Genomic DNA, 15134 nt, shown 5'->3' with positions numbered 1-15134 from the left:
TACTTGCTAAAAAACAAGTTCAGGTTTCTGTGTTTCACCTGCTGTAGTTGATTATATGAGAAACACAATAAAGCACTGAATGTATTTTATCTGCTCTGCTTTTAAGGATTTGTGTTATGCTCTTTCAGGCTAAATGTGCCTCAAACCCCACTTCTGGAAGGGGAATGGAGGAAAAGGCTACTTCTGCTATTTTGTTGCTTAAAAAGAGAGTATGCATTTTGCTGCACTTCTAAAAGCTTCAGTTGGATTTATTGGAGACTTGAAGTGAGCACTTCAGTGGGAGCACAAACACACTCCAGGTCTAAACTATATTGCATTTGCAAATATGCATAAATATTTGCGCCAAGTGGGCAAACTCCATATTCATCTATGACTATATTTTACCATGTGAATATTTTAATTGTTACCCTGCAGTAGTTAGATTGATTCTCATGTTTATATAGGCAGAAATTGCAGATTTTGTGGTATATTAAATCTTTTAAAAATACATTATAGCTATAAGTGTGTGCTCAGTGGCCTACAAAAAGTGATTTATTTTTTTTTTTTTTTAAATGTTATGCTTACTTTTGTTTACAATTACTGTTCTTCTGAGTATTCTGTCCGAAGTTGTTATGCTCTTACTCATTTGGCATTGACAAAATATGCTGCGTCCTTTATAGGCATGGTACTCTTTGGAGGTACTTGACAGAAACAGCTCAAAAATGTAAAGCCCAGGAAGAGGAAGCATCATAACAGGTTAAAAGAAAACTCATTCCAATCATTATCTTTGTTAGCGTGTCTTCTAGTTCATTTAGAAAAGTGTTGTGAGCAGATGAGTACAATGAGAGCAGACTGATATAGTAAAATATTTTAAAGATAAACTAATCACAAATAGGACTAATTCTCTATATAGAAGGGTTCTGACATATGCAGGTATAAATGGTTTTACTTATGGTACATAATGATAGTGCATCAATCTGATCACACGGCAAGGATGAAGCCCTGAACTGAGAATGTTTTTGTGCGTAAGGACTGCTGCTGCAGAGAAACTGATACCTCCGAGGTGGGCAGCATCCTGGGAGGTCCCATGGAGTGCCTAAGTAACAGCTACAGTCCCTGTCATCCACATCTGTGGGCTGCTGCTTAGTTGGTTTACGAATCCAGCTTGCTTCTGCTGGCAAAATAGGATAGTGTCATCTCTGGACCTAGTTTGCCTTTGCTTTCTTGACTATTATTTCTCTTTATTTCTGTTTCTTAAGGCCTTTGAAGCTGATGGATGTGCTAAAGGCCGTTTATCCAGAAATGTCTTTGTGACTGTCAAAGGCGATGCTTTATGTAAATGGAAAGGAGGGGGTTTGGAGGGAGAGAAGTCATTTGCTGTAAACTATTGCAATTTGCTGTTGTGAGGTGTGAAAGTGTGATTTTAAGGGAATAATCTTTTGACAGTATTTAAATGAGATAATTGGGATGTATTAGTTTGTGATTCCATGTCTGGAATTTAATTTTTAACCGGTCCAGGCTCTCCTAAAATATTTTGCGTTTTTCTTACTGCTTTTATCTTTAAATGCTGTTGACATATATGTGATGCTCAATATTACTCGTGATTTAAGTGTTTTGTTTTAAAGATTGAAATGTTTTCACTGTCCCAGCTAGATGGGAATCATATTGTAAATACCCTGCCAACAGCTTGATCCCACTTATGTGTGTGGCATGCATAGGCTATATATAATAAGAGGAAGAACAGACCCCCACCAAGAAAACGCTGAGAGCGCTTTCCAGGCCTGTTTTTGTGAGTTTGTGGCTGCCACTTACTGAAAAAAGATTCCAAAGTTGGGCCCATGCAGCTGGGCAGCTCAGTTGGAGGCTCATCCTCCCACTGAATCCTTTGACGTCAAAGGAGTTCCTCATGGACTGGAGCAGAGGTCTTCACTGAGTAATTAGAAAATAAATGTGGGAATCATTTTCTTTCCCCTTTTTTTTTTTTTTTTTCCCTGCAAAACATAATTAGCTCAATCCACTCTTCAAAATCCCTCCTGTTTCCAATTAAGAGAGATCAGTTGCACTATCTTCAAACAGCTGAAATTATGCTTATTAATAAAAAATGGAGTGTAAAAGAAATGTTTTATCTTGAATTAATTTTTATTATTATGAGACATATGACAGTATACAGTCTGACAAAATATTATCAGATTTAGTACAAACCCAGGGAGTTGTGTGTCCTACATCTTGAACAGCGGTTATGGCATGACTCATTTATTCAGCTCTGTCCCATGCTTAAGAAGGATTTTAAAATGTGGATTTAGGGCCTGATCCTCAAGGTACTAACACCTTCAGCTCTCACTGAAGTATGAAGTTTGAGAGTCCTGGCACGTTCCCAGTGAAGTGCCTATTTGTTAGCTGTTGTGGCATGTCCACAAGAAGCAATCCCATGGCTAAAATCATTATGGTCTGTTGTGTAGATACTCGGTATCTTGATGGGAGACAGGGCTGAGAGTAGCAGTTCAGTGGGCAGAGAGTTTTTGGAGTCTTTGCCTAAATGTGTAAGCAATACAAAGTGATGAAATTCACATCCACTTTCAAGTCTAGAGGGATGAAGTTTAGCGGAACTGAGCTGTGGTTTTGGAGTTGTTTCCTACCTTGCAACAGTGTGCTCTTACAAGTCTGTTATGGACAGTTATCAGAAGCATCTCATTTACTTGTTCACCCCTGGTACAGTCTACCCCTTTTCAACAGCGCATTAAGTAGTTGCTCAGATCACATTTAACTGCCTACCTAAAGTTAAGAACCTGCTTGAGCTACTGGTGTTTACGAAGGAACCTGCAGACCTGTGCTAGGTAGGACCTAAGGCACTGCAGGGCTGAACAGGGCAGGAATAGAGAGACCACAACAAGAGAAGAATTATTTTCTTTTGCCTCAGGTATGTTGAGGAAACGGTTGGAAGTCCATCATCCAAAATGAAACTTTGGTAGCTGGTTGGGAAGGTTGGTGTGCTGCCCTGTTTCTAGTTGCTTGTGCACAGTAGCTCCGTGTCATTTAGGGTTTGTTCCCCACCATCTCTGGAAGTGCAATGCAATCTCTGCCGGTATCTTTAGGAAACCACAATTGCATATGATTTAATTTTAGCTTGATTATTTTATTAGACATGTGAATAGATGAGAGGTTTACTAAAGTCCTAGTGTCCTTTGTCTAAAGCAGATCGTTGCTAACCAAGCTGGTTACTTGGAAGGTGATTGTCATTGTTTGGACTTGTCTGTGGGACACCGTAAATCCTCTGTTTTCACCCAGTGTGGTCCTAGCTAGTATTTCTGGACTTTTCCATGCCTGTTTTCAACCAAAACCCTTCTATTTAAATTGAAAGGAAGGGCTACTAGCTATTTGTGTTTATCTTCTGTAACAGATATAATCATGTAAGGGACTGAGCAGCTTTGACCTGATACTGAGGGCACCAGCAGAGGAGGATTCTTTGTATGCACAAACTCATTTGAGCTCCCAGCAGAATCGGGCCCCGCTGGACATCCAGCATATGTAGAATGCTTGTTGTTTCTTTTTGCGTTCAGATTATCGTGTTATTTTTTCTAACTCTGGCATTCTTTTTATTTTTCTTTTGTGTAATTCATAAATCTGAATATCTGCCATGTGGAATTATTGTATGTGAAACTGATGAAGTATTATGTATTAGATTTCACATTTTCAGGCTAAGTGCACAAAATTAGAAGGGAAAAAATGGTCAAACACTTGGTTCAAAGTAATTGAATAATGAAATTGTTGACTATAATTACTTTAAATGTAATTCAGATAGATCCAACTGGAAGAATTATGGAGGAGGGATGTATAGCAGGGCTGTCAGGACAAGGAAAAATAGATACTGCTAAAATAGCCTACACTGCCTCTCCTATATAATGTATTAAATTTATCTTAAAAGCAATTCTCTGATAAGTACATACCTGTACTTAAAGAACAGAATCCTTTCCTTTTGCCTTTTAACAGCCCATACCAGCACAGTTTACACAGTTCAAGAATGTCGATAGCCCAGAGGATTCCAAAGTTAGCAAAGATTTTTCTGAAAAATACATTCAGCCTTTCATTGCTTCTGGATTTTCAGTAAGTTATTAAGCAAATACACTATCTGCAGGACTGTGGTTTATGTCAGAGTTTAAATTACACTAAAAAAAAAATGCAACCTCTAAATATGCCCTTATTTACCTGATTTTAGATGTTTATATCAGCATTTGGATTCCTAACAAAAGAAATGTAGGAAGGTGTATCAGTTCAAGCGAAAAGCAACTAATAAAATACAATTCAAAATATGGAGAGTAAGTGGCTGCAAACATTAAGCAATTAAGGGGAAAAAAAGTATTTGCATAATTAAAAGAAACTACAGCTTTTTTTTTCCCCTCCCAAATCAGACATTTGACTTTTGTCAAACAATTATTGAACTATTAACAAATGGAGTCAAACCTAGCAAAAGTTTGCTGCTTTTTTCGATTAATATCAAATTGAGGAAATGGCTCTTTGTGCCCCCCAGTCCAGACTGTTCCAGTGGGCTCCATGTAAATACAGATTTCTTCACTGCTTACTAATGCAAAAAATATGCTTATGGTTAACTATTAACCTATGCTTCCAAATAACACTAATGATTGCAGTGTGCTGGAATAAATGCTCATGTTTCACGGGATGAGAACAGTCCTGTTCTCTTAAGCTTACCTAATCAAAGCCCAGTCCTGCCTTTACAGCCTTTGTTAAATTCATTGGTATTTAATATGCATCAATAAATAAACTTTCAATTATTGTGCAGTGAGCATATCCAAAGATAGCATGACAATGTGAAACTACTGGTCTATCTAGCAATTATGCCAAATAAAGAATGCTGATGATGTGAATTCCCCCCTCCTCTTATAACAGATAATTCAGATTTTCTGACATTCTTTTGCAGCCTCATAATAAGGAAAATAAATTAATCTAGACAAACAAAATGCAAAGAATTGAATTTTTACACCATCTAAATACATCTCCCCACTGTGACTAGAAATAGAATTACTTTATTTTAAAAGTATGTGATCCATTCTAAATGAAAAAGACTAATTGATGAAATTATTAAAGTATTTGTGAAAGGTATTTCGAAAAGCTTGCTAAGTGGGTAGTGTATGATACATGTTGTGCTTTGAGTTAGTGCATTCTTTTATCTCTTTAAATTGAATAGTCTTTTACAAGCCATTAAAGACAATGTGCCAAAAGCATATTCATTAACTACAGTACAAGTACCAGCCCAGACAGATTCTCTGCTCCATCCCTGCCTATTTTACCTTCTTCTTCAAAAGTTTCACTGCTGCTTTAGTGCATTCTTTGGGAAGAGTCTTTCTCATGGCATCCGTTCATTAGTATCTAATGAAACATCAATCTACTCAAGTTCTTCTGCATCTCTGTAACAGAAGCTTGCAGTGTTTTGGTAACCTTATAAGCCCAATATAGCAGAACATGGATGGCTTTTGTTTGTTTGTTTTGTTTGGCTTTTTTTTAATAGGGGTAACGAACTCGTATGTCTGTTAGGCAGTTCTATTTTACAAGAACATTAATATTATTTCCTTTAAGAAAAGCCTGAAGTAAATCTCATGACACTAGAAGAATTTTAGATACTGATCAGTTGCAACTGGCTCTTGGTGATCTGCTCTTCAGATTTCCAGCTGAATTTAACAAAGTATGATTTCTGAAAAGCTTCTGATAGTTTCTCATTAAAATTACATTTTTTTAATATGAGCTTGATTTCTATAATTTCACCCAATTTCATGATATTTTTACTCCCTCTGAAAGGCAGTGGTTGAAACATCAGAAACAATTAGCAAAAAAAAATTATATTATCGTTAAATGAAAGAAATAAATCTGCCAAAAACTCAGTCTCGAAGCTGCATTTGTCAAAAGCACTTATCTGAATTAATTTTTATAGGATAACTGTATAATTGTTAACAGACATTTTTCTCAAGTTGTCAAAGTGTTTGAAAAATGAGAGAGAAAGAGAACACTCAGGAAAAAAATCCACAAGTAATCAATGGCATGCTCACATGGACTGAGATTTGCAGTACTTGTACTAATAAAATATAAGGCTCAATTAGAGGTACTTTGCAGTTTTCAGGTTAAATTTAAATGATTTGGTGATTTGCAAATACATGAATCCAAAAATAAAAATGAAGAATCCAAATGCAAATGAGTGCAACTGCAATAAAATATAATTGCAAATGAATCTGTTGCTTTATTCATTTATTGTGTAATTACTGCAATCCTTCCCACCTTGTTTTCAGTATTTCTTAATCATTAAGTCGGAAGCATGACAGCAGTGCCAGCCCTGGCATGATTCTCTTTGACTAAAACCTTGTAAATTAACACAATTAGCACAGCATCATCCTGCTAATTAACTTCCAGTGTCTGGTGCAGTGGTTTTGCAAACAAGGAAGAGGGAGTCAGAAGGGAATAAACATGCCATTCTGTTACCAAACTGTGTGCTGTGTTAGGTTTAGCTCAGCGAGGCTAAGCTGGCCATGTCAGATGCCAGAGTCAGGCAATGAAGAGCTAAAGGGGTTGGGGAGAAAAACAGGAGGGGGTAGAAGCTGTCAAAATAGACTGCAGTAATTCAGAGGGGAGCTAGTGCCACAGATGCTTCATTTCGACTAGGCCTCCTCCTTATCAGGGAATCTGTGCCAGAGGGCACAAGACTGTTTGCAAAAATCACTTTTGGTAATACGAGAGAGATTAAGGAGGTCTATTTGATACAGCTGTACAAAAATCAGCAATGTATATTGCTGAGAATACTATGCATAGGTACGAGTTGGAGTGGGTTATCTTAACGCTTGTAAATTGCTCTTCCTGCACGTGGTGGATTAGAAGGAGGGGGGATAATTCACATCGCATTATTTACAAGATTAATTGCTTTAAAATGTCATTTACATTTCTCTTTTTTTTTTTTTCCTTTTTTTTTTTTTATTGATAGGGTTTTTTTTTTTTTATAGCCAGCTGTGGAAGTCTCAGAACTTTTAGGGACTTGGCTTCATTTCTTTTTCCTTTTATTCATCTTTTTTTTTTCTTTTTTTTTTTTTTTTTTTTTTTAAACCCTCTTGCTTTGTACCCTGGAGGCTGTGAGGTGGGGGGGGCAGCGGGGGGGGGGGGGGGGGGGGGCGGGGGGGGAGAGAGCAAGCAAGGAGACCGACAGACAAGTCATGCTTGTTTTTTTTTTCCAGAGCCTCAACAACAGAACTGAGAGGCAGAAAGGAGCCAGTTGTAATTCATACCGAGTTGTAGGCTTTGTGTGATGAAAGCGACGGAGCGCTGCCTGGGAGATTGCTTTGCTGCACTCCACGAAGCAGATTTGAAACTGTCGTGGACCACTTTAGATGAGAGTTGGATTATGGAATGACCTGCTATGTCTGTGTCATATTGTTCTGCGCAGGGTGCATTATACTGTGCTAACTAGGTGTTCAGTACCAAATAAGAGAGGTATCCTAGATGTGATCTGTCAGCTGTGTCTCATATTTTTATATTGGTTAAAATATAAAACTGAAACAGTGATGAAAGAGGACAGAGCAGTTGGATGCCTTGTATGTTAACAATAAATCTGCACTCGGAGTATTTAAAATGTACTGAGTCTTATTTAATTAATTTGAGAAATCTGGCATTACCTATATTTTTTTAAACCAACAAATAACCCCCTACTGAATCGGCAAAAGATGTGGCTCCCTGTGTATGTGCCTACAGTAAACCAAGTAGTTTATACTGCTTCATAAGGGCATTGCATTTTCTTTCCTTAAGGATTTGTGGTGTTAAGTGCAGTGTTTCAGAGAGATGAAGAAGTTCACAGACAGTACATTTGAGAACTCATTTAAAAGCATCTGAAAAAGGCCAAGCTTGCTGTTAACTTTGTTTTTTCCTACCGCCCTAGGCTTGAAGATGCAGTGGACGCCAGAGCATGCCCAGTGGCCAGAACAGCACTTTGATATCACTTCAACCACCCGGTCCCCTGCCCACAAGGTGGAAGCCTACCGGGGGCACCTGCAGCGTACCTACCAGTATGCCTGGGCCAACGACGACATCTCAGCTCTGACCGCCTCCAATCTTCTGAAAAAGTATGCAGAAAAGTACTCCGGTATTTTGGAAGGCCCGGCCGAGCGGCCCATTCTCAGCAATTACTCTGAAGCTCCCTCGGGGCTGGTGAACGGTCGGAAGAATGAAAGCGAGCCCTGGCAGCCATCGCTGAACTCGGAGAGCGTGTATCCCATGAACTGTGTCCCAGACGTTATCACCGCCAGCAAAGCTGGGGTAAGTGCAGCCCTCCCTCCCGCAGATGTCTCGGCCAGCATCGGGAGCTCTCCTGGGGTGGCCAGTAACCTGGCTGAACCCAGTTACTCCAGCAGCACCTGCGGAAGTCACACCGTTCCTAGTCTTCATTCAGGGCTCCCATCTCAGGAATATGCCGCAGGATACAATGGCTCGTACTTGCATACCAGTTACAGCGGCCAGCCAGCACCTGCACTTCCATCCCCTCATCCATCCCCCCTGCATAGCTCGGGACTTCTACAGCCCCCGCCACCGCCACCACCACCAGCCCTCGTCCCTGGCTACAACGGGACCTCTAACCTCTCCAGTTACAGCTACGCTTCTGCCAGCTATCCTCCTCAAACTGCCGTTGGCCCTGGGTACAGCCCAGGGGGTGCCCCACCACCCTCGGCATACCTGCCTTCAGGAATCCCTGCTCCAACCCCTCTGCCCCCGACCACTGTCCCCAGCTACTCCTACCAGGGCCACGGTCTGACGCCCATCGCGCCGTCTGCCCTGACAAACAGTTCAGCCAGCTCTCTCAAAAGGAAAGCTTTCTACATGGCAGGGCAAGGAGAAATGGACTCCAGTTATGGAAATTACAGCTATGGCCAACAGAGATCTACACAGAGTCCCATGTATCGAATGCCCGACAACAGCATTTCAAATGCAAACAGGGGGAATGGTTTTGACAGAAGTGCTGAAACATCATCCTTAGCATTTAAGCCAACAAAGCAGCTAATGTCCTCTGAACAGCAAAGGAAATTCAGCAGCCAGTCCAGTAGGGCTCTAACACCCCCATCCTATAGTACTGCTAAAAACTCACTGGGTTCGAGATCAAGTGACTCGTTTGGGAAGTATACCTCCCCAGTAATGAATGAGCATGGTGACGAGCACAGGCAGCTCCTCCCTCACCCAATGCAAGGCCCGGGACTTCGTGCAGCTACCTCATCCAACCACTCTGTGGACGAGCAACTGAAGAATACTGACACACACCTCATTGACCTTGTTACCAACGAGATTATCAACCAAGGACCTCCTGTGGACTGGAGCGACATCGCTGGCCTAGATCTAGTAAAGGCCGTCATTAAGGAGGAGGTTTTATGGCCAGTATTGAGGTCAGATGCATTCAATGGACTGACTGCTCTACCTCGGAGCATCCTTTTATTTGGACCTCGGGGAACAGGCAAAACATTAATGGGCAGATGTATAGCTAGTCAGCTGGGGGCCACGTTTTTCAAAATCACTGGCTCTGGCCTTGTCACAAAGTGGTTAGGAGAAGGAGAAAAAATTGTCCATGCCTCCTTCCTCGTGGCAAGGTGTCGCCAACCCTCGGTGATTTTTGTTAGTGACATTGATATGCTCCTTTCCTCTCAAGTGAGTGAAGAACACAGTCCAGTAAGTCGGATGAGAACCGAGTTCCTTATGCAGCTGGACACTGTACTGACTTCTGCTGAGGACCAAATAGTAGTAATTTGCGCCACGAGTAAACCTGAAGAAATTGATGAATCTCTTCGAAGGTACTTCATGAAACGACTTTTAATCCCACTTCCTGACAGCACAGCGAGACACCAGATAATAGTACAACTGCTCTCACAGCACAATTACTGTCTCAATGACAAGGAGGTTGCACTGCTTGTCCAGCGCACAGAAGGCTTTTCTGGACTAGATGTGGCTCACTTGTGTCAGGAAGCCGTGGTGGGCCCACTCCACGCCATGCCAGCCACAGACCTTTCAGCCATTATGCCCAGCCAGTTGAGGCCAGTTACATATCAAGACTTTGAAAATGCTTTCTGCAAGATACAGCCTAGCATATCTCAAAAAGAGCTCGATACATATGTTGAATGGAACAAAATGTTTGGTTGCAGTCAGTGATACTACTTTAAAAAAAAAGTAATGAATGTTGGCACACACAGAACCTGCTACATAGGGTAGAGAACCCTTTTCAGTAGTGTTAAAATTGCAAAGGGTACTGGGAAGACTACAATTTACCTTGCCTCTAAAGAGCCAGGGTAGACTTGAAGGAAAAGTGCATCAAACAAGAGCTGCTGATCTGAAAAAGCCACACATGACAGAAAGCGTATGTTGATGCTCAGTTCTGTTCAAGCTAGACAATACTCACCAAGGAGCAAGGTGCAAGTGGGTTGATTTCAGAAGGACATGAACCCTGTGTGTTGATTCCATTCTGCTGTTCTTGAGATTTAGTTGCTGTCAAGTGCCTGAAGTGGTGCTTTATTTTTTGTTTGCCTCACAATTACATTGGTGGCATGTGCTAATATAAAGAGCTTTAACTTCAAACATTATTGGACTAAAGAGATGAACGGTTGTGTTGCGACAGAGAACCAGATTTTTGCTATTCTAAGAGCAACAGTATTCCTCAATCCTGTCTGTTCTCCAGTGTTAAACTAAGAACAGGTAAAACAGGGTAATGGTAATCTGGACCTTAATTTCTGCAGTTCATTTCTTTTAATGTTCTGTCTGCAAAAACTCAGGAAAGTGATTGTGATTTGTACAGTACCTCAAAGGAATGTGTTGAAAGCACTATGTACTGCTGAGAGTTATAGGCTAGGCTTCAATGTTACTTTATATTAAATATGTATGTTTACCTCAACAATTGGAAAATGGCAAGGAAAATTACTTTGAATGTATCCAGGAAAAACTAAAGTGTGATATGACTGAAGCTTTACAGATTTTAAAAGTAGAAACAGGAGGATTTCCCAGTGTTCAGAAATGGTTCTTTTGCCAATTTGTCAGATCAAACCAGAGCAGATAATGACTTTTCTTGTTGGTAAACTGTAAGAGTTTTCAGCATATTGCTCCTTGATAATTACGTGATACAGTCTTTAGAAGGTGCATAGATGAAAAAAGAGCCACTTAATCGGTTTACGTTAGCTTCCGAAACAGTCAAATGTAAGATTTGGTAGGACTTCGAGAGGCAAATTACCTTAAACTGTGACTGCTGGCCTTTGTTGTGCAGTTCTAGTCGTAGTTTTGAGGTTATTTTGGTGAAGCTGTAGGGAGTGGGATCAGTGTAGGTCGCTGGCAGAGCTATGGGTTGCAGAGCTGTTTATAGCAATGCAGTGGACTGTGACCAAACAAACAATACAAATAACAAAGCAAAACTGAACCCTAAAAATACATTTATTACCCTTCCCAAACGGTAAAGTTGAGTTTTTGTTGTGTACGTATGGCTCCATTGTCCTTAATGCAATCTTCATTTAGCATCCATTAGAAATTTTCCAGGCTGGAGTGTGCCCACCATTATTTCTACCTCAGTTTTGTTACGTTTCTCTTGGAAAGCAAAGTAAGAAATAGGGCAAAAAACAACACCAACACAAAAGTCAGATTACATTAGGAATGTGAACCTGCTAAACAAGTTTGAGAGAGCTGCTGTTTTTTTCCCCTGAAGTCAAGTTTTTCTCTTATGTTCATTCTCTTTACCCCTCCTTTTTCCTCCCCCAAATATACATATTCTGGTGTCTTCCTTCTGGAAAGACTAGCTGGCATGTGTGGCATTTTGCTCAGTTCTCCCCCCCCCCCCCCCCCCCCTCCTTTTCTTTTTATCCTTTAATGCTTTCTGTGCAACTCTTCTGGTGACAGCTGACTGATGTTGGGTAATGTCTCTGAGCAGGAGCAGTGCATGTTGCAGCTGCCCAAAGCCTCTGCTATCACATGAACAAAACAGCCTTGCTTTTTTGAATGTATTTTTTGTTTGTTTACTTTAAAGAGACAGTAACAAAACTGTTGCAAAGCACTGGCATTTAATGTTTCTGTTAAGTAGTGTACATTCAAAACCATTAAATAAATGCACTGAAAAGCCCCAAGAAGAAAGATACCAATCTGTTACTAGGTCATGTTTGTCTTCTCAAAAATTGTACAAACCTTGTCCGTTTTGTTAAATCAATGGAGACATTTAGCATTCAGAAAGCTAATGAGGGATTTTGTGGTATTGCTGAAATTTATGACTCGATTATTACTTTCCTTTATTTTTCTTTTAAGATATATATATATATTTAGATAGAACGTGCTAAAAACAGAGCAAATAAACCAAAATCTAATTTAAGATGGATTCCTGGCAAACATTTTGTCTATCTAAAACTTTATGTTTTAAGCCTAAAAGTACCATTTTAAAAACAGTGCCTTTCATTAAGGATATAGAAAATAAGACTTAAGTACATCACCTGCTTTTTTTTATTTTTTCTTTTTCTTTTCAACAACAGTTACAGTCTATGGTCCTTGTTATGACCCAGTCTTTCTGCTTCCCTAAACCTCCACAGGCTGCTTCTTCACCCCAGTCATTCCACCATCCTCATATTTGGGAGATCCTGATGTCCCTATTAGCTGTAGGTTCACGCTGGCAAGTACGCTATTGCAGATCGCTGACCCAATTTCTGTCTTAGACATTGCCTTTCATATCTGCAATTGAGCTGTGCTCATTTGAAAGGCTCAGGCAAGTTTGATAAACCAACTCCTGTTAACTGTTTCTCCTATGCATATTCCTAACAGATTTTCTTGCAGCTGGTAAAATGAAAGCAACCCACTAGAGTGGGTTTTGCCCTCTTTTTATCCAGTAGCAAAAACAAAAGCAAACAAAATTGTAGATGGTCCCTTTGGCTTCCAGCTTTAAATCATTCTCTTTAAAAAGTCACTCTGGGAAATGGATTTTTCAAATGTTAACCAAAGTGAGAAGCAGGCAGAAACTGAGATGGTGTGAAAATGCAGGTTCCACACGTGCGCACACACACACGCTCATTCTCTCCAGGGCTCGATTCAGCTTCGAGACAGCAGAAGCGGAAAACTTCACTCCTATCACAGCAGCTATAAGGAGATGAAAACAGAGCCAGATTGTTACCCAAATTTTCCTTACCAGCAGCTGTCCTTGGCATTGCTCTGGGAGGGTGCCTGTGGAATTTGGTGAGAACTTGGCCAGGTAGTGTTAACAGAAGGCACCTCAACCCTTCTCCAAGTGGTTTCTGGCCACTCCTTTGATGGAATTTCCCCAGTTTTGGGGGGCTGAGCTGGCTGAACCCCCTGCCATGTCCTGACCATATTGCTTTTCGTATTGCTTTCCTCCCTCCTCCCACATTCAGCCCATGTTTTCTCCCTAGTGAGCAGGTTTTGGCATGCTGGTGGTCCTTCACCCCTCTTGGCAGACTTCTTGTCAAGGAGTGTCCAGGAAGGGCTGAAGCATGATCCTGAACTTGAGCAGGGCCCAAAGGTTAGGATTGTTTTTGAGAATAGAGACAAAATATCTTCTAATGGTGTCTTCAGGATGAAATGTTTGCTGGCCTTTGACATTTCCATGGTAGAAAGCCATTTGCTGCCTTTTACAGCTGGGCAAAGCTGGTGGCTGCTGCCACAGAAATGCCAAAGTGGTTCGCTGGGGCTTCCTGGCCACTGGTATAGCCCTGGATTTTAAGGAACCTGAAATGGTTAAAGAGCATCTGCTGTGTCAGCCTATCACTGCAGATGTTTTACGTCTTATTTTTATGTGTAGATACCATTCTGCATCAGCTTATTTTCTTCCTTGTACCTTCAGTAACAATTCCTACGGCAACAAAAGTAAAATAAATTGGAGGAATATTTCTGCAAGCTGAAGGATCAATATCAATTCAAGGAGGAGTTCATAATGACCTTATGCGAGACAGAAATGGAAATACTCTATACTTCTGGCATGTTTCTCTCCAAAATATTTAGAACATTAGTGACAATATAGAAGAGTTTGCTGACTGAGCTGATCAATGGAATGTGAAGGCAGTTTACTTTAAGGCTATTTACTTTCACACGGATTATTTATCTATTAGTCAGTTTGTATTCTACTCAAATGCAGATAGATGGGCAAAATGTTTTCTTGAGCATTACAAACCCACCAAGGGGAAAATCAACCATCTGACTAAAACACATAGGCCAAACACCATCTGCATGTCTTTACCAGCTATTTGGAGGCTGTGCTCTGTAAAATGGTACAAGGTCATATTTAGGTGTTTTTTCATAAAATGTTTATTTAGAGGATCGTCTAGTCAAAACGATCCAAATTAATTCCTGCATCAATATGATAATATATTGAGAGCAAATTTGGGGATCTGACCAGGGTTTTCACTGTCTGCAAATACGTACGACTTCAGGTAAAGGGCTGTTCTTATAATCCCCCTGCATTTTTCTCTGAAGCACTCCATCACGAGGGAGAGTGCATTACTCAGATCTGAAGGATACACTTTGTCACAAAACAAGGCCACCAAAAGTTAGAGGTCCTCCTACCCTTTCACTTACACCAATCTGAAGGTGGTATAACCTTGTTGACTTAAAGGAATTACTCCTGATTTCTGCCCTTGTTAGAAAAGTCATCCCTCCAATGTATAATAATCTATGTCTGTTGGTTTTCATCATCAGCTCTGAAAGCTAACCTTGTCCTCACAGCACTAACTCCTTTCCATCTTGTATGTGTGCATGTGTGTATATAATATTTATATGTGCATACACACCATGTCCAAACAATAGCTTTGTCTCTTTACTTAAAAAAAAAAAAAGTCATTTAATCATCTGCAGATTTATATGAAGCACATTAGTAAACATGGAGATACTAGTATTTCAGAATTCAAACAAAGCCCAGCTGTGCTGGTGACTAACCAATACATGAACTGAAGCTCACACTCTGCAAGGACCTTTGGTTGACATTCGATTTTGAACCTGCCAGATGCATTTTTGTGAACCAGGGATACTGCATCTTTAATGAACAAGTCTCTACTCTTTCCCCTGTTTTTAAATACAACACAAGCAGTGTAGCACTAGGCACTGCAATTGTCAAAGACAATTAGACTGAAAGCAGGAAAATTTCACCTCCCTGTCTCAGTGATATG

The 15134-nt window shown here is 40.4% G+C and overlaps 1 protein-coding gene across 1 annotated transcript in view; it reads left to right on the top strand.

The window, feature by feature from the left end:
* Positions 1–10274, top strand: part of FIGN (fidgetin, microtubule severing factor) — a 97636-nt gene extending 87362 nt beyond the window's left edge. Inside the window, exon 2 of the mRNA XM_074828276.1 lies at positions 7904–10274. Within this exon, the coding sequence (XP_074684377.1) occupies positions 7912–10152 (2241 nt within the window). The 5' untranslated portion in view covers positions 7904–7911 and the 3' untranslated portion in view covers positions 10153–10274. The remainder of the gene's footprint in view (positions 1–7903) is intronic.
* The last annotated feature ends 4860 nt before the right edge of the window (positions 10275–15134 follow it).

Source organism: Strix aluco, chromosome 6 (genome assembly GCF_031877795.1).
Source record: "Strix aluco isolate bStrAlu1 chromosome 6, bStrAlu1.hap1, whole genome shotgun sequence".
NCBI classification, from domain to species: Eukaryota; Metazoa; Chordata; class Aves; order Strigiformes; family Strigidae; genus Strix; species Strix aluco.
This window is presented reverse-complemented; position numbering and strand designations above follow the sequence as displayed.